A 24,401-nucleotide genomic window follows, 5' to 3' on the forward strand; every position below is an offset into this window, starting at 1 on the left:
GAAGCCTCCTCGGTCCCTCCGGATTCAGGGTCTCTGTCTGTGTACCAGACGGTCCTGGGTAGGAGTGGGAATCCAAAGAGAAAAATAACAGCACCTTCTCCTAAGACAAACCGGAACACCCCTTCCCTATTGAGAGATTTTGCTGGGCTGCCCCAGGGGGTTCCCTCTGTTCCTGCCGGGCAGCCCCGGGTGCCTCGCTGGGCCCTTAACTCAGGATACCCAACGAGTCCTGGGCGAATGGCCCAGCGGCCCCGTGGGAGGGTCCTGGCAGGCCTGGCATCGTCAGGCTCTCTTCTGCCCCCGGAGAGGCCCTGGCACAAACGCGTCCTGCCACTGGAGGAAGCCATCTGAGGCCATCACTGCATAAGGGACTATTGTGGCCGAGCATTAGCGGGGAAGCATTCACAATTTTTTCCTCTTTCCCTTTGTCCTTTCAGTCAGAGGGGCTGTTTGCACTTCCCTCTGGGGAGGGTGTGAAGGGGTGGAGGGCAGAAAAGAATCTTCCAGACTCTGGTTTCCGACAGCTTAGCCCCTAAGGGAATGGAGAGAGCTCTGGGCATAAACAGGATGTTGAGAGGGAGAGAGGAAGGGAGAGAGAGAGAGAAAGAGAGCGAGAGCGAGCTGTTCTTGGTTCTTGGTCTCGGTTTGTGCTTAATCACGGGGCCAGAGCCCAGACCTGGGTGGGGGACCTCTGATGTCACTGAAGGAGGACTTGCTGGGGGCCCATCGCCGCCACCTCCTCTTTCCCGTGGCCTTCAGCTGCTGTGCTGCTAGTGCCTACCAGGTAGTTGTAAGCGAGTTAGTTCACTTCTCCCAGCCACAACCTTCCCACCTGTCAACTGGGGATCCGAAGGCCGCTCCCTGGTGCTGTGCTTGGGGCTGTGAGCAGGGAGGACCGTCCAGCAGAGCCAGGCCCCACCCGCAGTTCCCTGTCCCCCCCCCCCCCACCGCCTCTGTCTGCTCACTGACTGCCGGCCTGCTGCTGTCCCTGCAACCTGCCAGACTGGGGTACTTCCTGCGGGGTGCCCCCCCCAGCACCTCACACAGGGGCTGGCGGGCAGGACGCACAGAGCATTTGTTTAGTAAAATCTGTCAGTTTGGGAGGAAGAGGAGGAGAGTGGAGGGTGAGGGATAAAGCCCCAGAAGACCAGGTGTAGCCTCTGCCGGGTGAGGAGTCTCCCCCCTGCCTGCCCTGCGCTGCGGCCATGCGGAGCCCGGGACGGCCACTGTCCCTCTGCTGCGCCGCAGGTAAGGTGGGGTGAAGGCAGGACGCCCAGGGTCCCTGCACGCCCAGGGCTCAGCTCCCACAGACGGAAGGGTACCTGTCCCGAGAGTTCGCAGACCTAGAGGTTGAAGGGGGGACAAAGTGGAAAGAAAGGCCTGTTTTTCAGCTGTCAGCTCAGGTGTGAGAGGGACGCCTCAGCCACCTGTCCCCTGCTTGCCACCCCGGGCCCGAAGGCTGGGCTCCTCTCACCCCTTCCCCCAAACCCACGGGCTCAGGCCCAGAACCCAGCGCTGGCTGCTCTGCATATAATTGCACGATTCGTGTCTCCATGTAGGTGTCTAAGTGGCAAGTATGTCCAAGGTGCCTAGGAAGTTCCCTGGGCAGAAATGGTTGCTGACCTCCCAGAGCGTCATGGGGGAAAAGACATTTGGCAAGGAGATAGCAAACAAGATTATTAGAGAAAACGACCCGTGCAGAGCAGGAGATAAGCAGGGTGACGGGAAGGGAGAGTCACAGAGAGTGGCGTGGGGGGAGATTCTGCAGAGCCGGTGGGTGGGAAGGTCACCCTGAACAGGGAGATTTGGGTTGGGCCTGAGCGTAGATGAAGGACTGCGGAGAATCAAGTCAGGAGAAGGAGCCCAGGCACAGGGGGAAGCCTGGTGTGTGTGAGGAACAGATGTGGGAGGCCGTGTGCAGCGGGGGATGGAGCCGCTGTCCTGAGTGGGAGCCCTGAGGATGTGTGGAGTGGGGGGCGTATTGTGTGTGGGGAGAAGCAGAGGGACTCGTGGGGCCAGGGTTGTCAGTCCCAGAGACAGGATGGTGGCTGGAGCCGGGTGGCAGTGGGCATGGAAAGACGTGGAAAGTTCTAGAAGGTTCCAGATTACAGGAACTACAGGATTTGTGGTGTGATTGGATGCCAAGAATGAGAGACAGGGAGGGACCAGCGACAACCCCTGGTTGGGAGCTGGAGGTGCTGGTGTGAGCTAAGAGACCCAGGACAGAGCACACGGACAGTGGGACGCAGACCCAGACCTCAGCGCTGGAGGCTGGAGTCTGGGAGGCAGCAGGAGACACAGTGTTTCCAGTCAGTTTCTCAAACTGCGAGTTGTGACCCACTGGGCCCTAAAGTCAACTGTGGGCCAGTCAGTGATTTTAAAAAATTAAACGGAATAGGATAAAAACGTCAAAGTGAATCACATGTCGTAAGAGTGACTGTTTTGTCCTAGTCCCCTTCTCTGTTGCAGGGCTCCTCCAACTTTTCTCAGCCACAGGCAGCATCTTGGACTCTGGTGGGTGTGAAGAGCTTCGTGCCGTGTGGCAAGTGTCTGTCAGCCCTTTCCCTGTCCTCCCACCTGCGTCCGCGTCGGCCACTGTGGATGCCCAGTTCTTCAGTCTTCTTTTCCTCTCCTAGGGCATCTGGCTTGAGACTGATCCCTTAAGGCCTGGGAGCCCCCTGCCCAACCATCCTGGCCCCTCCACCCCTCCACACAGGCAGGGCCTGGCAAGGCAGAGTCACCCTTGACCAGCTTTTTCTGGGGAGACCACACAAGGGTATGGAGTCAGGAAGGAAGGAAGCTAACATGGAGATCTTGGGGCTTGAGGTTGGCTCCTGGGAGAGGTTTGACTTGCTCATTAGTTCATTCATTCATTCATTCATTCATTCATTCATTTTCAACACAATGAGTCCTTCTGGTGTGCGGGACGCTGTGAACATGATGATGAATAAGGCTTGTTCTTTGCTCCCAAGCTGCTTGCACCTGGTGGCGGAGACAGACAAGCAAAAAGGTCCTCTCCCTGGGGGCTTTTACAAAATTCAGATGCAATTCCAACAAATTCAGATCCTTGCTGTAGGGTGCACTTGGACATCAGTGTATTTGGGAAGCTCCCCAGGGGGTTCTAATGTGCAGCCCCAGTGACGAGCCCCGCCTACCACAGGGCACCCACTGTCCTTGCATCCGGGCTCCATCCCTTCCCACGCGGTGGCCTTGGCCAAGTCACTTACCTCTCTGTGACTAGGTTTCCTCATTTGTAAAACAGACATGGTGATGTGGATCCTAGGGAGTTGTTGGAAGGATTCAATGAGCTACAGGCACACCAGGAGTGCTCAGTAAACGTGGGCTTTGTTATTAAGCCCTAACAAAGGCCCCTGCAGCGAATGGAAGGGGGCAGAGGGAGGAGCAGTTAGTTGGGCAAAGGGAAAGGGGAGATGAGGGCGTAGGAGACCGAGGGACTGGGGGAGCAGTCCTTCCAGGCCAAGAGGGCAGCCTGTGCAAAGGCCCAGGGGCAGAGCCATGTGTGAGTCGAGAGCCCGCAGTAAGGGGTGGAGTGGGAAAAAAGAGGCTGGGGAGGCTGCCTGTGTTGCGGCTGAAAGCTCTTTGGGCAGCGGGGGTGGGAGGGGGCACCCGGGTGTTGACGGCCTCTCCCGTGCCAGCCCGGCAGCTGATGAACAGCGGCAAGAACTTCTCCAGGGTGGAGGTGGAGCTGAGCTGGTCGGAGGCCCTGCGGTACTGCCGGCTGCACCACACGGACCTGGCCGATCTGCAGAGCATGAACAGCGTGCGCAGCGTGGGCGCCCTCTACTCCCTCACCAGCAGCACGCACGCGTGGATCGGCCTCTTCTTCGACGTGCGCGTCCAGGGCCTGAGCTGGTCCAGCGGCTCCGCCTTCTCCGCCCCGGTGTGGAGCTCGCTGCCCGTCTTCAAGGAGGGCCTCTGCGCCACTCTCTACTCCATCTCCGTCTTCCCCAGCCTGGGCGCCGCCTCGTGCACCGCGCAGAAGCCCTTCATCTGCTACTACGGTGTGGCCCCAGTCCCATTCTGGGCCTGCCCTTCCCTGGGTTGGGGGGGGGGGGCGGGGTTCTCCAGAGCAAGTGGGGGAGCGTGGGGGGGGGGGAAGACTCTCGAGTCTTTCTCAGGAAACTGACTAGCAGCCTAACCCCCTTTGCTATAGTTTGCTCTGCAGCCTTAGTTTCTATCTCCTTTGTCCCTCATTCCTCAGACTCCATCATCAGAGAACAGGTGTCAATCAGGGGAGAGAGAAAGTAAAATCTGGAATGTTCCACAAGTCTCCTGCCAATTAGAGACTTGGGAGAAGAGGAAAAAGAAAGGGGAAAAAAAAAAAAAAAGAGGCATCCGTCTCTTCCTCCTCCTCACAGAGCAGGGGGCTGGCAACCACTCTGCTCCTGGGAAGGAGTGGATGGGAGCCACCCCCTTCAGGCTCCCCAGCAGGAAATCCGGGGTACTCAGCGCACTTCCATCCTGCCCCCTGTTGGCCCCTCCCGGCCCCTTGGTAGGAAGGTGCTCGGAAGGCACAGAAGGGGATGCTTAAGGACCAGACCGCACTTTTCTTTTTTCTTTTTTTTTTTAAGATTTTATTTTTATTCATTTATTCGACAGAGATAGACACAGCCAGCGAGAGAGGGAACACAAGCAGGGGGAGTGGGAGAGGAAGAAGCAGGCTCATAGCGGAGGAGCCTGATGTGGGGCTCGATCCCAGAACGCCGGGATCACGCCCTGAGCAGAAGGCAGACACTTAAGGACTGTGCCACCCAGGCGCCCCAGACCGCACTTTTCTGGTCAAAAGGGCCAGTTTCTGCTTTTCTCCGTCAGCCGAAGCCCAGCCCAGCCCTGTGCCCCCCTAAGCCCTCAAATAGGGGCATGGACACCAACCTGATGGGTCGCCAGTTCTCCACCCCATGCCTGTCACGGGGCCTGGAAATGTAGCCCACAGTGGCGAGATTTGACCATCGGACTCCCAAGCCAGCAGAGAGATGTTCAGGGGTAGTGAGTGTGCAGGGGTGGGAGTCCTCTCGAAGAAAGGGCCGTGGGTGCAGGCTCTCCCTTCCTCCCTCTGTGCTTTGGGCTCCTGTGAGACACGTCCTGACTCCACCCACTTCTCTCCTTCTCCCCAGCCCACCGCCCTGGCCTCTGTTCAGGGGGTGGGGGGTGGTCTGCCCCCCCCCAGTCAGTTCTCAACACAGTGTTGAGAGTCTAAAAAATGCAAATCAGGTCACTCTGCTTGAACATATGTAACAGGTTCCCTTAGCACTTAGGATCACATCCCTTTTGAGGCCAACCAGGCTCTGCTTGACCTTTCTGGCTTCCTCTCCTATCCCTGGCCCTGGCCACACTGGCTGCTTTCTGCTCCTCGGACACACGCTGGCCCTTCCCACTTAGGGTCTTGGCCTGGGCTCTACCCGGGGTATTCCTTCCTATCACTTTGCAAGGCTGGCTGTCTCTCATTTTTCTCTTCAAGAGCAAGGATCCTGTTTCTCTTATTTCTGTGCTTTTCCCAGCGCCTAGAATAGTGTCTGCTACAGAATAGAGGCTCTCTCTCTTTCTCTCTCTCTGTATGTATTGCTTGAATAAATGTAATAGAAATGGATGAGCCTGTCTGCCCTCAAGCTGGGCTTGCCCTGGCTTCTGCTTCGTGGTTCCTGGGTGCCCGCGGAGGGTTCTGGGCAGCCCTGCTCCCTCCCCATAACCCATGGTCTGTTTCTTTTTTACAGACCCTGCTGTGGGGCACCGCATCTTCACGGAGCCTGCCCTCGGCCCCACCACCTCTCCAAAGCCAGGTACACCCCCAGGAGCCTGCCCTCCTTCGGACTCGTCCACCTGGACTGGCCGCAGGCTCGTGCTGCCTGTGTCCGTCTGCTTCCCCGCGCTTGTCTGGCTGAGGGATCCCCGGCTCTGCTGTCCCTAGGCTGAACCCCGTGGAGAGAATCAACCCAGTGTTATTATTCACATTATTATTATTTTTAAAAGATTTTATTTATTTATTTGAGAGGGACAGAGCGAGCACGCACATGAGTGGGGGGAAGGGAGAGGGAGAAGCAGACTCCCTGTGGAGCCGAAGTCAGAGGCTTAACCGACTGAGCCACCCAGGCACACCCCCCCTTTAAAGGTTTTATTTATTTATTTGAGAGAGAGAGAACATGCAGATTATTTATTATTATTTTATTGTTCAGACAAGGAGGTGACTTGCTCCAGGTCTCCAACCAGACGTGGCATTAATGGCCTAGGCTGCATCCCAGCTCTTGTGATGCCCCCCTCCTTACCTCAGTGGCTTGGAGGTGGGGGACAGGGAGCACCTCTTCACAGCCCAGTCCCATCCAGCTGGTGAGGGGGACTTCCCTTCTGATCATTACTACCCTGATTTTTTTTTTTTACTTTCTTCACATCTGGTGTAAAGAATCCATGACAAAGGAAATAGAAGCTTGGCACTGCATCTGCTTTATAGACTTGGTTTTCTGCATGCTATGGAATATGGATTGTAGAGGGAAGACGGCCGGGCTTCCAAGGCTGAATCTCGTCTTGCCGTGTAGTATGGCATGAGTTTGGGCAAGTCATCGCCGACCCGAGCCCCCCTTTCCCCACCTGTAAAATGAGGTTAATAACATCGACCTCTCAGGATTATAGTGAGGATTTAAACAGGTGACGAATGCCACCGCACAGCTCGGGGCTGGGGAGCACCAGTTGCTTAACAGAGGGTAGCTTTAAAAAATCAGTTTAGATAGGGAAAATTAGGGAAACATCAGGCAAATCTTGACGAGCTTAGATGAACAGGTGTGTGTCAGAGAGTTTGGGAGGCCCTATTTGAATCTGAGGATGTGGCTCTCTGTTCTGCAAATAGAGGCGTTTCCCTCAGCAGGACTCCGGAATCCGGAATCCGTCCCTCAGGATCTGACACCACGTCGTCGTTTCCCAACTTCCATTGTTTAGAATCGGATGTGTGGGCTTGTGTGCTACAGAGGAGACAGGACTGGCAAGGGGCAGGGCAGGTGGGGGTGGTGGGGGGTGGCCCAGGCCGGCCTCTGGGAGGCCGCTGTCCTGGGCTGTCTGAGCCCCACCAGAAGTCAGGGCCGCTGGGACGGGCCCACTCTGCCTCCTGTCTGGCAGGTCTGTCCCTCACCAGCGTTTTCTTTTCTCCCTGCTCTCCTGATAGGAAAAATATCACATACTTTCTCTATTCCGCCTCAGCCTGCGAGCCTCCTGAGAGCACGGACCAGAGGCTCCTGGAAATCACAAATGGGGCTGCCTCTAAACTAGGGTTATCGTATCTTCCTCACCACCTCCCCACATAGTTTAACCACCATTTAATTAAGTGCTAATTATTTGCATGCACTGTGTGAACCCACTCGTTTACATGGTCCTCATTTAAACCTTTAAATTCGTTCAGGTGATGCTATTCCCCCCTTTGCACAGACGACGAAATCGAGACTTAGACTTCACTTACAAGGCCTAGCCACGAGGAGAGCTCTTCACCTCTGCTTTTCCTAGTTTTCTTGCTCCCAGCATGGGAGCTCCCCCATGATAACTCACCCATTCTCCCAACCTGGTAATTAGTTCTATAAAATCATGGGTTTCATCAAACCTAACACCCAGAGACCCAGGGAGGAGGGCCTGAGTGGGACCAGAGCTCTGTCCCCATGGAGCAATGAGGCCTGGGCTGTCAGGTCCAGGACCTCAGGCCTGGGGTCTCCCTGTTCTTTGCCCACAGCTGTCGTCACGATTGGCCAACAAACCTTCCTGCGATTTGCCCGGGAGGTGACGTGGCGGGCAGCCCTGCTGTACTGTCGCAGCCATCACACGGACCTGGCCGACCTGCAGCTGGTGACCGATGAGGCAGACAAGGAGGCCTTCAAGTCCATCACCAGTGAGACCGAGGCCTGGATTGGCCTCTACTTCAACTCGGCCTCTGGGGCCCTGAGCTGGTCGAGCGGCCTGGGTGCCAGCATCCCCACGTGGCTTCAGGTGCCCGAGTTCGGGACAGGACTGTGTGCGGGGCTCCGCACCTACGCACGCTACTCCCCCAGAGTTTATTCGCTGGTCTGCTCCGCCCTGAAGCCCTTCATCTGCTTCTACGGTGCGTGGCAGCCCACCCCTGCTGACCCTGGCCTCACCGTGGCTAGAACGGGACGGGACATGGTTTACTTAGCAGCAGGAGACATTGAGGTTAGATCCAAAGAAGCTCTTCTAGACTCCCAGGGTAACAGCGGCAGGCTTTATTTTAATTCTGAGGGAGCTTTCAAGAATGGAATGGACCCTCCCGAGTCTCAGGGCATTAGCCAGTAGCAATGGCAATTAGTTTTGGGGCGATGCAGGGGTTAAAAGCATGGACTTTAGAATCAGGCAGAGTCTACCACTTGTTAGAAATTTTTCCTCTTCTGGAAAATATACTTAACAAAATGGTATTGTCAATACCCATCTCCGAGGATGGCTTCAGAGACTGAATGAGAATGTACATGAAGGGGCCAGTGGAGACACGGGCACACAGTAAGCACCCGGCACAGTATTAGCTCTTCTCACTGTTGCCCCATAAGTCATGGGAACCAGAGGCCTGCCTGGTTACTCTGGATCTTGTGTATAGTGTGTCCTCAGCAACAGGCCACATCCGGCCTCGCCCTTTCCTTCTCTCTCTCTCTTTTTCCCTCCCTCCCTCCCTCCCTCCCTCCCTCCCTCCCTCCCTCCCTCCCTCCTTCCCTTCCCTTCTTTCCTTCCTTCCCCTTCCTTCTCTCCCTCCCTCCTGCCTTTCTAGCCTCTTTCTTAGTTTTTTGCAATAGCTTTATTGAGATATGGTCCACATACCTTAAAAATCACCCCCTGGAAGTGTCTGACTCTGTGGGTTTTAGTAGTTGGAGGGGTGTGCAAGCATCAGTGCTATCTAATTTAGGACATTTTTATCACCCTTACCCTCGAGGGGTCACTCCCCATCCTCCCCCCCTCAGCCTGGGCAGCCCGGCCGCTAGTGCACTTCCCGTCTCTGTGGATGTGCCTGTTCTTGGCTGTTTCTTTTCGTGTTTTGGGTTTGATGAGAACTGCGATCCTCGTCTGTAAAGCAGGAAGGATGCTTCCTCCCTTGCTGGGCTCCTGCGAGGATTCAAGGCCCGGCAAGCCCCATCCCGTGATTGGCACACGCAGGGGCACGCATGCGCACCCAGGTGGCTGAGATGGGGGCTGCTGAGTGCCCCCCATGTGAGACAGACCTGGGGGGCGCTCTGTCCCATGTCAGCCCTGCCCTCACCACTCTCTTTACTTCTTTGCAGACCCCTCCATTGGGCACGGGGAATCCACCGCTCTCCCTCCAGGCTTTCACGCTCCCTCCTCAGAAGTGGCTGTGGAGCCAACGCTCAGGCCAAGTACATCCCTGTTTTCTGTTCTGTGTGGGTGCTTTGGACCTGTTTTTGGCTGGGTCCCGGGGTCCCCAGGGCCTGCGAGGTGGAGAGGTCGCCTGCATGCAGCAGCATGGGGTCGGCCCCATGGCATCCTCCCAGAAGGGAATTTTCCAGTCCACCTTCCAGCCCCCTGCAGGGCCAGCTGGGTTTGGAGAGGGGAGACTTGGTCACCATCAACCTCCCTCCTCGATTTGGGCCACTAACTTGCAGCTCCAGAGCCAGGAGGCTCCAGAGAGGCTGTGTGCCCCCCCTCGTGGTGGTGGTGAGGGCCAAACTGGGAGACTGTGGGGACTATGCTGGGCGGTGCTCCTGAGAAGTCCTCAGAGAGGCCTTTGGAGTTCAGTGTCCAGAGAGGGAAGCACGAGAGAGGTGCCTGTTGAATTCCTTGTGATTTCGGGCTCCTCTGGGTGGAGGGAAGATGCGGGATGAGTTGTTGGGACTATGTGGGGGGACATGTTGGGAACGACAGTGATTGCATTCCTATAACATTTTTAAATTCCGGAAACATCCTCACAGCTATTACCTCCTTTTGCTTCCCAAGAGTTCTGAAGCTAAGTAGGGTAACTGAGGGTAAAACACACTTCTCCTGGCTTTGTTCCAGATTCTTCCGTCTGACAAAGGCATTATTGCCTTTGCTGAGGACACGGAGAACTTAGGGGACTTGCTCTTAGTCGCAGAGAGCTTCATTTATAATCTGGAGACACAGAGTAAAATCAGGGGCCCCTCTGAAAGAGCCCAAGGCCGTGACAGCTGGTGTCGTGTGGATAGGCACAGGCACTGTGGGAACACAGGAGGGGAGTGTCCCAGTCCCTGTGATGATCTGGATTTCCTGGAGGAGGCGGTTCTGTACCTGTTTAGGACCACGAGGAGAAGTTAGCTCGCAAAGGGGAGTGGGGAGTTCATTGCAGGTGGGGTGGGGTGCTTAACGCTGAGTGGGGACACCCTGGTCCTGCAGCGGAACCCCTTGTGAGCTGCAAAGGAACCTGGCCTCCTCCTGCAGGCAACGGAGCCAGGGCTGGGCTTGTGGGCAGATTTGGTTCAGAAACTGGGTGAGATCCTGTCCTCTGCTTCCCATCTGAGGTCTAGCCTGGCCCCCGCCTGGCTGCCCCACACCCGACCGGGCGGGCAGGGCCAGGCGTGGAAGAACCAGACGGCTGCAGCAGGGCCCGGAGACCCCAGGCCGGCGCGGCTTCCACTCTGCCCAGCGCACCGCGGGTCCCGCCTCGGCCGCTGGACGCCACGCGTCGGCGTCCTCGTCCCGCGGCCCGGGGCCTTGGTCCGGGTCCCGTCGCCAGCCTTCGCTCCTGGCTCCTGCCGCAGGAACGAGCGCCGGGCGCCGACTCCCGCCCAGCTCGGCCGCCTCTCCCCTCCCCCCGCAGTTCCCTCCTCCGTCCCCCCCCATTCCCCCCTCCCCGCGCGGCTCTCCAGCCCCGGGGGTGACCTCCGCCCCGCGAGGAAGGACCCCGGCCCCTGCGGGTAACTGTCCTCGCCGCCAAGCCCGGCTGGCCCTCCGGGGACCCTCTCTGTCCCGCAGGCGGGGCCCGGGGCGGCTCTGGCCTCCGCTTTGAGCCCTGCCCCGGTCCATGCGTCCCCGGGGGCCCCCGTTACCCAGGGCAGGCCCGCGAGTCCGCGAGAGGCGGCCGGCGGCCCCGCGCCGCTCCCGCTCGGCACCCCAGCTACCGCCAGGATGGGGGCGCCCCCGGGTCGGCCCCAGGCATTGGGCCCCGCGCCCCCCAGCCTCTCCCGGGAGCTCCCCGGGGACCGAACGGAGCGCCTCGGAGCCTTGGGCGCACGCCTGGGAGCCAGCCGGGAGCCGGCCCGCGTCGCTGCGGGTTGGGGACGCCACACCGGCCAGGCCCCAGCCGCCTGGCTCCTCCTGGGAGTAACAGAGCCCTAGGCTCCCGCTCAGGCTACAGGCGAGGAGGCTGGGGGCAGGGGTCGCGTGCCGGGCCACCGTCTCCCTCCTCTGGCTGCATTCCAGCCCACTCTCTGCAGGATCCCGTGCCGCCAGGGCCGGTTCCCCCGCCCTCCTTGCGGGGTAATAATTGAGGGTGGGCGATCCAGGGGAGCAGTCCTCTATTTTGGCTGCAGGAGTCTGATGGCCAAGCGTTGGGATGATGACTCTCCTACTTAACTGTGTGGCTCTAGGCAAGTTTCCTAACTTCTCAGAAATCCGTTTTTCTCATGTTTAAAGTCGAGAAAAATACCAGTGTCATAAAGATCTTTCAGTGCCTGGTGTCTGGCAGACCCTCAGTTAATGTCAGTTACTACCATTCTCATCTCAATTCACTAGTGAGATGTTTGGTGATTCATTCCATCCCCGGCCTCTGTCCTTACTCAATAGACAGGGCTGACCTCACTCTTGTTTTATTAATTATAAATGATTAGGAATGATCAGATTATGAATTATTGAGATTGAGGAATCTCACGGGGCAGGGTGCTGTCTACACCTCTTTGTATCTTTCCTAGGCCTTGAATAGTGATTTACAGGTGGGTGGACGACTTAATTCAACATCACTTCCTGAGGACTGGGTTTGAACAAGGCATGGACAGCGGGTACCAAGACGAGCAGGGCCCATTTCCTGGTTTTAAAAGAGCTTAGTCTAATCGGAACTAGTAGCGACAACAGTTGCTAAGTGTTGAGCCAGAACTGTGACCCGAGGGCCCCGTTCACTCTGCCTGGAAAGGTGGTGGCCATTGGACAAAAAGTTAATGGAGGATTTCAGGCAGCAAACGCTAGCACGTCCTTCCCTCTAGAGGGACCAAGGGCTTCGGCAAAGGCAAGTGGATGGGACAGGGTGTGGTTCGGGGAATGACAGGCAGTCTGACGTGACCGGAGTGGAGGCTGCCTATTTGGGAACGGAGTGACCGGAAGAGGGAAAGAAGGGCAGTTTGAAGGACGTGACCCCGCCATCTGTCTGCAGAGGTATCAGAGGCATCCAGCAAGGGAGCAGAAGTCTCAGCGCTGCAGTTCATAGAAGCAGGGCGGGTGTAATGACCCGGGACGATGCATGCATCGGGGTACGAGAGGAAAAGGGCACAGTTCAGCATCATACATGGGGCACATTCACAGCAACACTGAGAGGAACCACCCATGCTTGGAAGAAAAGGCTGGAAGGAAATGTGTGAAAATGTGAACAGTGGTTATATTCAGGTGATGAGACTGAGTGTTTCTCCTGTTCGGTGTTTCTGAATTTCATACATTTATTCATTTCACGAAATAAATGGGCAGTGCTTTGGGTGGGGAAAGAAGGCGGCATTTGGAGAGGCACGAAGGGCACGTGTGGGGAAAGGCTGTTGCACCGGGTGGGACATGGGACTGAGGCAGAGGGTAGGCCCGCAGCATGAGGAGGGACATGAGGGAATTAGTTTTACATCGTTTACAAGTGGCAGTAATTGAAGAAATGTAAATACAAACACATTTTTAAAAATGCTCAGCTTTGTTCATTGAGTCACAGAAATACAAACTAAAAGCAAGATGCATTTTTAAAATGATTTTTCTTGAGGAGGGGGAGGGGCAGTGGGCGAGAGAGAGAGAGACTTTTTTTTTTTTTAAGATTCTATTTATTTATTTGACACAGAGAGAGACAGCCAGCGAGAGAGGGAACACAAGCAGGGGGAGTGGGAGAGGAAGAAGCAGGCTCATAGCGGAGGAGCCTGATATGGGGCTCGATCCCAGAACGCCGGGATCACGCCCTGAGCTGAAGGCAGACGCTTAACCGCTGTGCCACCCAGGCGCCCCCGAGAGAGAGAGACTCTTAAGCAGACTCCACGTCCAGCGCGGAGCCCGACTCGGGGCTCGGTCTCAAGACTCTGAGATCATGACAGGAGCCGAAATCAAGTTGTACGCTTAACCTACTGAGCCACACAGGAGCCCCTTAAAATAACATTTTTACTCACCAGTTCGGCAAGTGATAAAGTGATAAAGGGGTGATAATGCTGGTGCGAATGTGGGAAAATCAGCGATCCCAGACCCAGGATGGGAAGGGAGGGTGGTGCTAGCCTAGCCTTCCGGCAGCATGGCAGTTCTGAGACATGCATACCCATACAGACGTCCTGTTTTGGGGACTTTACTAAGAAACAACAGTACACACATCCCCCCGAGCACCCTGCACACGCGGGCCGTCTCTTGTAGCGTTATCACAGTGAGAAACTGGAGGCAATCGCATGTCTACGAAAGCAGGGGAGATAAGGTCCGGTACATTCAGTGAACGACTGTGCAGCCTCTAAAGAGAAGAAGGTAGATCCTGACGCATTTAAATGGAAAAACTCAAGTGTGTGAAGAATATTCTGTAACAAACTGAACAGCAGTTGTCCCTGGGTCAGGGGAGGGAGTACTTTTGTTTCAGTATTTTACAACAATATACCACAAAAGCAATATGGCTATTTCCATATTGGGAAGGAAAGAAATGACAACTGCAAGGCACTGACAGGACTTTGGTGACAGCGTGAGAGGGAGTAAGGGAGCAGCTGAGGGTACCTGGGCTCCCTGGGCCTCAGTGGATGGGCAGCCGCGCGGGGGAGAGGAGGTTGCTCTGGGGAGAGGCTCCGCGTGGTATTGGAATAGGTTGAGTCTGAAGCGCTAACCTCTTTTTTTTTTTTCTTTAAGATTTTATTTGTTTGAGAAAGAGAGCGAGAGAATGAGTGCGGGGAGGGGCAGAGGCGGAGGGAGAAGCAGACTCCCCGCGGAGCACGGAGCCCGATATGGGGCTTGATCCCAGGACCCTGGGATCATGACCTGAGCCGAAGGCTGGCGCTTCACCGGCTGAGCCACCCAGGCGCCCTGAAGTGCTACCTCTTGACTGAAATGTCGGGGGTCCCTGGCTGCCCCAGTGGGGTCTCTGTGAAGCTGGCAGACGCCCTTCGGGGTAGGGCCTACTGAAGGACAGCACTGGCTACTGGGGAGGATTCTCCTCCTATTGCCCAAGTCCCCCCCGCAGGTGTCAGGGACTCTGAGAACGGGCCGCAGGAACTCAGGGACTGCGTGCGGCCCGAGGGCGTCAGTCAGGGTTTGGCCGGGGCTGAGCTTCCCCACCGGCGGTCTCTGCAGCCGCAGCGCCCATGCCTGGCGTCTAGCTCAGACCCCCTGCTCCCGACCCCTTTCCTCTCCGCTCCTGCAGCTGCGGCCCCTGGAGGAACCGGCAGCCAGAGAGGGACGGCCCCAGGCACGCAGGCCCCAGCTCTGAGCTCAGCTCGACGGCCAGAGTCTGAAGAAACCGCCGCCGCCGCCGCATCAGGTAGCCGCCTCCTCAGCAGCGGGCCGTTCGCTGGGGACAGCCGCTCCTTCCCGGGCCCTTGAGCGCGTCGGGAAGCTTCGGGAAAGAGGGCGTGCAACGTGGGGAGAGCAACGGGGGCAGAACAAGGCCGGGAGCCGGGCGCGAGCCCCCTCCCTGCGCGAGCCCCCTCCCTGCGCGAGCCCCCTCCCTGCGCGAGCCCCCTCCCTGCGCGAGCCCCCTCCCTGCGCGAGCCCCCTCCCTGCGCGAGCCCCCTCCCTGCGCGAGCCCCCTCCCTGCGCGAGCCCCCTCCCTGCGCGAGCCCCCTGCTTGGCCCGCCCTGCCCGCGCCCGGGGGCGTCGCGCGCACCCACTGACGTCATCGCGCGAAGGTACTTCACGGACCACGGGGCGCGGGCGCGGCCGCCCTCCTGTGAGGAGCACAGGGCTCAGGGCCCGACGCTGCGCGTGTGGACAGGCTCGGTGAACCTACTCGCAGTTTTCTGGGGTAGAGCTGGCCTCTAAAATGTGGGTGCGGGGAGAGCGGAGTACTTCCGGCGTGGTGTGCAGTACCTCCCGAGGAGGTGTTAGGAAGGAGGAAAACACCGGAGACACAGCCGTGACGGCCCGTGGGCGGCCGGCACGTGGGGGGAGCTGGCATTGCCCCCCAGCGGCCTGAGGCTGGGCCTTCCTCCCGCGGCAGCCTCTCTCCCTTTTTGAAATCCGAAATCACCGGTGGCATCTATGGCACCCACTGGGGGCCGTCCTGCCTGCTAAGAACTGAAGGTTCCAAATGGCAGGAGGCTACATTTCCCTGAGCCAGATGGTACTTTCTTTTCCAGGGCAGCTCTTTGGAATCCTGAAAGCAGATTTTAGCATCCCAGCTCTGACGGACCCGGAAGATATGAAAGACCACTTTCTGAGGGAGGTGAGACTTCAGACCCCGTCTGATTTTGATGGGTCAGAGGGCTTGACGATGCCGGCAATACTGTGGGAACCAACAGACCTAGAGGAAGAGCTTTGGAAAATTCGCCCCTCTGTGCCTATTGCCATCACTCAGGCTCGTGGTGACAGGCTGGTGCGCGTGCTGAGACTTTGGATCCTTTTCTTACTCTAACATTTCTTCCTAAGCCTTTTTTTTTTTTTTTTTTTTTTTTTTAAATCAAGACGGCATAGTCAGAAGGACCTGGATTAGGGTCTTGGCTTCCTACTTGTTAGTTGTGTGACCCTGGGCAAATAACCTAATCTTTCTGTGTATCAGTTTCCTCAGGAATTAGGGCCAACAAAACCTACCTCATATGGTTGGTATTATGATGAAGTGAAACGTTCCATATAAAGCGCTTGCAAACTGGCCCGTAGTAAGCGCTTGATAGACACAGACATTAGCTGTTACTATAAACATTATTATTGTTCTGAACATACACTTGTTCCAGGCTCCCCCACCACCCTCTGTTGTTTTAAAGGATTATAAGGTAGGACATTATGAAGAGGAAGAATTGTTCCCAAATATTGCAACGGAAGCCTCAAACTGATTTTCGAATATGGCTGAAGGGCGCATTTGTCCGTCATACCAGATAATAACCGTAGATGTCAGCGCTAGAGCGTTCCTTATAGGTCATACAACCAAATCATAATGTTACAGAAAAGACAACAGATTGGCATTTATCTGGTAGCTTACTGCAGTTTACTCACCGGCCAAAGAAACAGCACCCAGGCCACTCATTCTAAAACCTCATAAACTCAAGTGTCTGGAAAGAACAGTGGTGTGTGTGTGTGTGTGTGTGTGTGTGTGTACATGCACTGGCCTGCCGGGGACTGGGGAGAGGAACTAGAAAGTTTTCAGTGCATTTTGCTATTGAGAGAGGAACAGGTGCAAATGATGCAATTCAACATCTGGTAATTGTTTTAGAAGTTCAAGTAATAAGACTGCAGTGCTGAGTAGTAGGTTTTCAAAAGTCAAGGACCCTTTTTTTTTTTTTTTGGTGGGTGGGGGGAACCAAACCAGAAATCATCTTCCTTCTGTTTTAAAGTAAAGCCAATAATGGGAAACTTGGCAGTCAAAACAGGGAATTCCACCTTTGGTAAGATGTATCTATTCCCTATTAATGGAGAGAATCTCTACCTCACAGACTTAAAGGATGGAAAAGGTGGGCACAATGTGTGTCTGTGTGTAGGAAGGTACAGCATATATTATTAGTTTAAGCAGCATTTTAAATTCCAAACAGAAGGCGATGAAACACATGGAGCGAGCTTACCCCAGTTCCAGGGACAGGGACAGGGACAGAGAAACATGGTGGCAGACAGACACAGTGCTCAGGGCTCACCATGGTCTAGTGGTTGTTAACCCCAACTCAAGTTAGAATCCCCTGGGGGAAGTGGGAAAAAGAACTCAACCCCAATCCATAGAGAGAGAGAGAGTTAATTGGTCAGTGGTGGAGCTCAAGAGGCATCCCCCCTCTTTTCTGATTTCAGAGTTCGGTAGTGTTTCTGATGAGCAGGATTGAGAAGCACTGGTTAAGTCATTTGTTTTAGTCCTGTTTGTCATCAGACCCCACCCCCCCACCCCTGCCCCCGGGGCTGTGGGGGTCTGTGTGGTGGTGGTCGTAGTGTCCTAACCAAATTGATTTATGTACTTTCCCATTAGGGAAGGTGCTAAGGACAAAAGGCAGGCAGCTGGAGCAGGGCTGAGAAAAAATAAAGGGCATGGCTGGACAACAAGGGTAGAGGTGGGCAGTTTAGGCCAGCAGGTCACAAGATAGCAACGGCAGTTTCTCTCTTTTTGATGTTTCAGATCCAAGAAGTCTTAAAGCTTACATTAGGTCATGAGCAATTCAGATTGAAATGGGTTGGCTTCGAAGTAAACAAAAAATAGCCCATGTCGACGGATCTGCAGTCTTCTTCTCGCACGATCTTCTCTGGCTTTTGAGCGAATTTTAGTCTTTTAATTCCTAGTAGATGAGACTGCACATTTGTTCCAGGCTTTTAGAAATAACTCCAGCTATATGAAGAGGCTAACTGGTAGAATTGCAGACCCGCACCTCGCACGAAAGAAAACTACCTAGGAGAAAAAAAGTGGCCTTCCTGGATTTTATAGAATGAAATAGGTATGCAGAAGCAGATGGAAGCATTTGGGGACAGTAACCTAGAGAATGACAAGCAAACAAGAACAAAAAACCCCAACGAAGCAACAAAAATCCTGAAACAAACCCCATTAATCTACCTGGGGAATTAAGAGAGGACATAGAGGCTGGGAGGCTGAGTGAGGCTACGCTTCCAAATGGCGTGGAGGACACTTTCCTTCTGAGCCACGAGCTATTAAAGAGACGTCAGGTGTTCCAGAAGGAGGAGCTAAGGGCATCATCACAATACAACTATTAATGTGAGCTATTTGTCCTACTACATGTAAATATTTTTTACCTGTCAATTGGGAAATTCTCTGACACGTTGTTCTTAGTGTTAAACCATAACTTCAGAAAAAAATATATAACCTCAGAAGAATGTTCCTGCATACATTTCCTTTCTGGTTTTTCTCCGAGTGTTCTAATCACCCAGTTACATGCTAGAAGTAAGGTGGTAAATAGGTTCAATACAGTAGCAACTTTAGTCTGAAATGTTTAAAGTTAAAGTTTATTTGTATTCTTTGTAGGAATATCAATAAAAGACCTCAAACGTATCTATATCTGTACATGTACAAGAACCATCAAAAATTATTCACAGAACAAAAATAAATCTTCTTTAGAACAAACCCAGGTAATGAAATGCAGATATGGATCTCACATATGGAACAATCTAAGTGCTACCAGCACAAAAATATGGCTTTAAAAATAAAATAAAATCTCGGGTTTTGTTTTTCTAAGGTGTATTTCTCTTTCTTGAAATAAAAAATAAATTATTTAGAGCTATCATTGTAAAATAGTCATGTGTATTAACACATTCTTATTAAGGCCCTGGAGATGAAAAAAAGAATCAAATTTAGAAGGTAAATGCCTCACAGGTGTGACTCAGGGTAGTGTGCTGCTGTCTGCGTGGGTTAATTCTAAAGTCACTAGGAAATATCTAAGCACCAGTCAAAATTTAACCTTTACTATTTATTCCCACTTTTCTGCAGGATAGTGGTCATTGAGTCAATTAGTATTTTAACCTTTTGGTGAACTGGGAACTGAAATTTCTCCCTTGGGAGTTTGGAAATGACATAAATACGGTATTTATACATGAACATTTGAACCCGCTCCCACAGATGATGAAGGCCCCTACAACACAGCTTCTGTGGAAATCTTTGTACAACAACAGATAAATCTGGTCTTAGGTCCCAAATGAAAACATTTCCTAGTGGAACACGAGGGCATTTGAATGAAAAAGAAGAAAGGAGTAGGACGTGAAAATGCAGGCTGAGACGCGGGCAGAACGGCCACTTTGCTCTGCTGGGGTGGCTCGCTGTCTTTGCCGGGTCCTGCTTGCTTGGTTTCTCAAACACCTGAGGAGTCTGAACAGGAACCAAAGCTCCTTCTTTCTGGAACCTACCCTCAGATCAATGATATTCAGCTTTCTTCCTATGACCCGCATGGTATCAAGGACGATATCTAGGATTCTTGAGACGATGTCAGACCAAACCAATTTCAAGTCACTTTAACTTATATATACATATAACACATATGGTACATTTTAAAGAGGAACGAATCATGGTCATAACGTCTAACAAATGAGAGCACAAAACCTACAAAGCTCAAGAAAGTCTGGGAACCACTGTTCTGTAAGATGGACTAACATTTAGAAAAGGGAAGCCCTGGGAATTGTGTGTTTTGTGTGGCTGTGCATGTGTTGTCTGCAGTCTGCCTTTCCACCGATCTGTGTATTTGAAGATCGGGCAAAGGGTATAAATGCTGCTTCCTCGAACCTTCGGGCTACTGAGAGGCTGCTGTACATCAGCCCCCTTTTGGCTCATGTATCTTCCTCATGTTCTTTCACTCCTCATAAGATATTTATTCTGTCTCATGCAAATTTCACCACTTTTGTCCTTCCTAAACTCAAGAGAATTCATAACTGGGTCATGACAACAAGAGAATGCTTCTAGAACTAATAACAATCCCTCGAACATGGAAAGAGGTTCTATTTAAAAATTCAACACCCCAACATATCTTGCTTTTAAAAGACCAGTAAAATAGGTTCTTCCAATTGATACACTGATAAGCACAAAGTATCCCAAATTCTTGGCCCTCAGGTAATGGGTGGGAAGGCAACTATTTACTATTGGGGCAAACACGTGATTTCACACGAGACCTGAGAAGGGGAAGGGAAATGGAGAAGGCCCTTTTGGTTTCCACAATCTGTAGGGGAAGGTGGCCCCCAGGGGGGTAGCTGACAATGACTGAGGCGGTGACTTGGACTGAGGAGTGGCTGGGTCAGGCCCAGTGACAAGTCTAGTCTGGTGTCCAGCCTCGCTCCAGGTCGCACGGGACTTAGGTAAACCCGAAGGGGGTTCCTTCCCCAAGTTCCCACAACCAGCCTTCTCAGGAATTCCAAACTGCAGATAACTAGAACTCAATCTAGGCGGAAGGCAAAGCAAATACTAATGCAAACTCACGTGATGGCCACGGTCTTGCCCTGGGACGTCCGAAGAAGAACTGCTCCCTCTCTGGGGCACCTCTTGAGGACAGAGTGAGAGCCAGGGGCCAAGAGAGCCAGAGCTCCATGAACAAAGGCTGAGGTCGACTAAGATCTGGAAAGGTTTACTTTTAAAGTCCAGCAAATTCTCAAGGTCACACAGCATCGGAGACAGAAACTCCTACTCTTTCTTTCACTGTCCAACAACATCACAGGGAAAGGTGGCAGCAGAGCAGAGAAAGCGACTTGTGACCAGCTCGAGACCAAGTGAAGACAACAAACAGCAAAGACAGCACGATGAGCTCATTTTCCTGCATTCTTCTCATGAACAGGCTGCCCTGGCCTCTGACGGCACCTTGGTGAGAGCGCCTGCAACACGGCTCAAGTGTCTGTTCTGGTTACCTAGATGTCATCTTCCGTGTCACGGCTTATGTCGTAGAGACTCGGGCAACGGGAGGACCTGGTGGAAATGTCACTCTTTCTGCTGCTTAGGCCCAAAAAGCCTGTTGCTCCAGTGATATAAAAAGGGAGTATGAAAGAAAGTGCTTTCCTGAATTCCTAAATCCTACCCACACTGTCCTTGTGAATAGCCAAGTCTTGCTATCAGCTTAGACAGGCACTTCACCTGAATTCCCAATTCCACCGGACCACGCTCCAGGCTGCAGCCTTCGATGTGGGGGGTGTGTGGCTGAAGGAAGAGTGGGTCACGGCCATCTGAACCCGTCTGCCTCTCCTCGACCAGGCCCTCCTCCCCGCAAGACATCTGGATGTAGTTTTTTGGGCTGAAGAAAAGCCAAATTAAGCAATACCTCCATAAAAATTATCAGCTGTTGGCTGCAGTCTTCCATACTTCAAAAACCTTTCCGAGTAAGTTCTACAGATGGCAGCTGCTCTTAAGACATACTCAGAAAAATGTTTGGATGGGAAGAGGCTCAAACGATAATCTAAAATTTAATATCTGGCAACAAATCTGAACTTCTAGCTAGCTTCTAATTTGATTTTTTTTTTTTTTTTTTTTACTCTTTTCTCTTCATTCAAGATAACCTGATAAGAGAGGGCTGCATCATGTTTCCAACATTTTGGGCATTAAATCTTCCAGAGTAGGCAGCCCTCTACGGGGATCCCACTATGCCAACAAGATATAGGCAGCCATCAAAAGCATATCTGGTTTTTTGTGTCTCTCCCAACCCCCAATACAGGTAAGCTTATCAGCCCTCTGTCATCCATAACTAACACTTCTGAGCTTCCAAACCTCAATGCAAGACATCACCCAAGTTACACATTTAAGGCCACTAAGACTGACACTTCTTTTACCAGGCTTTCTGCAGCCCAGTGGAAGGCTTTACAAAGAATGGATTAAACATGACTGGAGCTGAGAATAGCTCTAAACGAGGACACCTATGTTTACTCCCCCCCCCCCCCCCCCCGCCAACACAGGGCACCTTCAGAATTAGTAAGGTGGTTTTCCTTTTAAAGTAAGTGATTTTGACCACAGTGTGCCCTAAGCTTAGAGGGAAGAGGGAAGAGTTTGTAAAACAGCTATTGGGGGTCAAGTAATTAACCAAATGCCAAAAATCCGAGGGCATGAAAACGGTCAATCAGCTAAGCAGATGAGCAGCCGCTGATCTACAGCTCTGACTGGCAGAAACGAGAAGATGATGAAGGGAAATGTTCTAAAAGGCTGTGGGTTGGGGACTGTTGGGAGGTTGCTGAGATGCAAGGTCCAACAGAGATCCACCTGGGAGAGGGCAGTCCTCAGGAGGCCCGAGTGCAAGCCGGGTGCCGTGACAGGGAGGCTATTCCCAGATGTCGAGGCTGGGCTTCACCCAGCAGAGGACACGGTAAGTGTTCTCCTGTTTCCTTATAATATTGTCTTATGTGGAAACACTCACTCCGTGCATAGGGCTCCCTCGGGTCTTTGATTTCTTCCTCTCCCCTTTTCCTTTTCTTTTAAAAAAATTTCCTTAAATTTTGTAATTTAAAATAAACATCCTTAACTTATTTGAGAAATGTTGTTGCTTTCTCAGGATAAAGAACTGCTTAGATCTTGCTTAAAGAGATTCAAAACCCTTTTAACGTTATATCTGACAGCAGAGAAGTCATGAACTTTTCCTATTTGTGCAGTTATATGTACATATGTGTGAGTATATATGTATATATATTTGTATATATAATGTCTGTTTTAACACGTAACATTCCATACTTCTGATAATCAAGTTTGCATTCAAGATGACATTTCACACCTCTGGAAAAAAGGAAGTAAATTAGCTTCCACGACTGTTTCTGTCCTACAATAAAGCCAAGGATGACAGTTGGTGAAACTGAGTCATTATTGCCAAATCTATGAAGAGCATGGGAGTAACAACTGGAACGCATGGTCCTTGCACTTTTAGTTTTCTTTGTTTATAAGTGGAATCATGACTTTTAAGACAGCCATGCTTCGGATCTGGATTTCCTTTCCAAATTTTAGTGAGGAAATTAGAAGCCATTTAAAAGCTAAAGACTGAGATAAAATTACCCTGCCCAGAGATTTGCTAGTACAATGGATAAAATCTTTATCCCAAACAAAAACTGTAAGTTACAAATAGAAAAAAAAATTTTTTTAATAGGAAATATTCAGAGATTCCTGCTATGGTATGATTAGCCCTTTTCTGTGTGGAAGAAAGGGTGTTTATTTTGGATGGCTTATGGACAGCATATTTGAACAACCTCTCCAGGGGAGAGTGAACCCTGGTGGTGAAGACTGCTCCCACTGTGGGGGAGGAAAGGGCAGTGGGTATGTGGAGATGAAGATGGTATGCAGAGACACAAATATTTATAGTTCTGTAAACTCTAAAGAGGAAAAAGAACACCCTTTATTACAACTGGGGTTAAAAAAAGCCCCCTATCTAAAATGGAAAATTCCCATCTGCTCTAGACAGAAGGAAATAAACATCAACAGGAGTTCAGTAGAAACCACTCCTAAAGTCCAGTTTTGATGCAACAGCTCTTATCTGTATCTTCTGAAACAGTGTATCCCCAAATCAGATTAGCTGTCCATCCAGAACCAGTCCTGCTTGATCAATGGGTTCAATTGTTTTGTTTGGTTCTTGGTATTTGCATGTTCTCCTACAGGACAAGGGGAGCAGAGTGGGATTTTTAGACTGGCAGATGAATCCCTGAAAAATTCATTCTGACAATGTCCTATTGCACTCCACGTGCTTCTATCTGATAAGACACTTGGTCTCTACCTACCGAGCCCCTGGGCTCATCTCTCACTCACACATCGTTCCTACTTCTTCCTCCTCTAACAACTGCAGTGCTTTCAACAAGAGGAAAACAATAATAAAAATAGTAATAATTAAAAAGGTAATCTACATTATTCACTTCCTTTTGGTATATTACAGTGGTATTTTCTGTACATGGCCCAGAACTAAGTTCCCTATGTACATAGAGACATGGGGGGAAAGCATCGACCTTGGAAGTCTCAGCCTTATGCCCTGAAAGACAAGGTTCCTTTCTTCATCCCGGAGTGTCTCGCCACTCTGCTGTTCGGAAGTAGCAACATTCTGTAAACCTGGTGGGGTCGGGGAGAGGGCTGGGACAGGAGAGCGGGGACATTTCCTTCTGTCTCCTCCCACAGTCTGCGTGCTCACAAAGGCCGTCAGCAGCTGCTGTTTTTGAATTCACCATTCTCCGTGATGGAAAGCTTGGTGGGGTTGGTGGGGGAGATGCCATTGCGGACCTGCATGCTGTAGCGCTCCTTCACCTGCGTCAGCGCGCTCATCAGTCTGGTGTTGGCCGAGTCCAGGGACACGATCCGCTTTTCCTGTAACACACCAATGGGGGCTTTATTCAGGCTGCGTGCAGGATGCCGCACGGTAATGCTCCACTGAATGACTGTTCTAGTGCTTTCTATCAAACAGCAGTACGCATGATGCTTCCCAGACAAATGGAACGTCTCTGCCTCTTTCTGAGCACTACTCAGGTTTGGCTTCCCCTGAGCCCAAGGGGTCTGTGTTTCTTTTCTCTCTCTTTTTTCCTTTCAGCACAGCAGGACTGGTTATTAATAATCCCTTGGGATGCTAGGATGATGTGAACGAGACACCATGTGTTACTTCAGACTGTGCAACAGGGGTGTCAAGCTGCTTTATGGTATTAAGTGCTTTGGGTCAAAATTAAAACATAGAAATTAGGTGGCAAAGAAAGAA

General features: G+C 52.4%; 2 protein-coding genes across 10 annotated transcripts in view; one reads left to right on the forward strand and one right to left on the reverse strand.

Moving 5' to 3' along the window:
* The first annotated feature begins 1,205 nt into the window (after positions 1-1,205).
* CLEC20A (C-type lectin domain containing 20A) lies at positions 1,206-18,575 on the forward strand. The gene is made up of 12 exons (XM_087866079.1): positions 1,206-1,248; positions 2,470-2,514; positions 3,657-4,022; positions 5,733-5,798; positions 7,724-8,089; positions 9,270-9,362; positions 10,604-10,731; positions 10,933-11,230; positions 14,339-14,407; positions 14,519-14,635; positions 15,453-15,538; positions 17,402-18,575. The coding sequence occupies exons 1-12, from the start codon at positions 1,206-1,208 to the stop codon at positions 17,480-17,482; spliced, it is 1,758 nt and encodes a 585-aa protein (XP_087722205.1). The 3' UTR covers positions 17,483-18,575.
* Positions 18,576-21,204: 2,629 nt separating this feature from the next.
* RASAL2 (RAS protein activator like 2) overlaps positions 21,205-24,401 on the reverse strand; it is a 339,913-nt gene continuing 336,716 nt past the window's right edge. For 8 of the 9 annotated variants that reach the window (XM_045811304.2, XM_087858635.1, XM_045811303.2 and 5 more), the window contains one exon: positions 23,292-24,019. In XM_045811304.2, coding sequence (XP_045667260.1) covers positions 23,855-24,019 — 165 coding nt within the window. In that variant the 3' untranslated portion in view covers positions 23,292-23,854. Of the gene's footprint in view, positions 24,020-24,401 lie in introns of all 9 variants that reach the window. The other variant, XM_087858630.1, reaches the window with a different exon arrangement.

The sequence above is a fragment of the Ursus americanus genome, chromosome 2 (genome assembly GCF_024610735.1).
Source record: "Ursus americanus isolate L20-20 chromosome 2, mUrsAme1.1.p, whole genome shotgun sequence".
NCBI lineage: Eukaryota > Metazoa > Chordata > Mammalia > Carnivora > Ursidae > Ursus > Ursus americanus.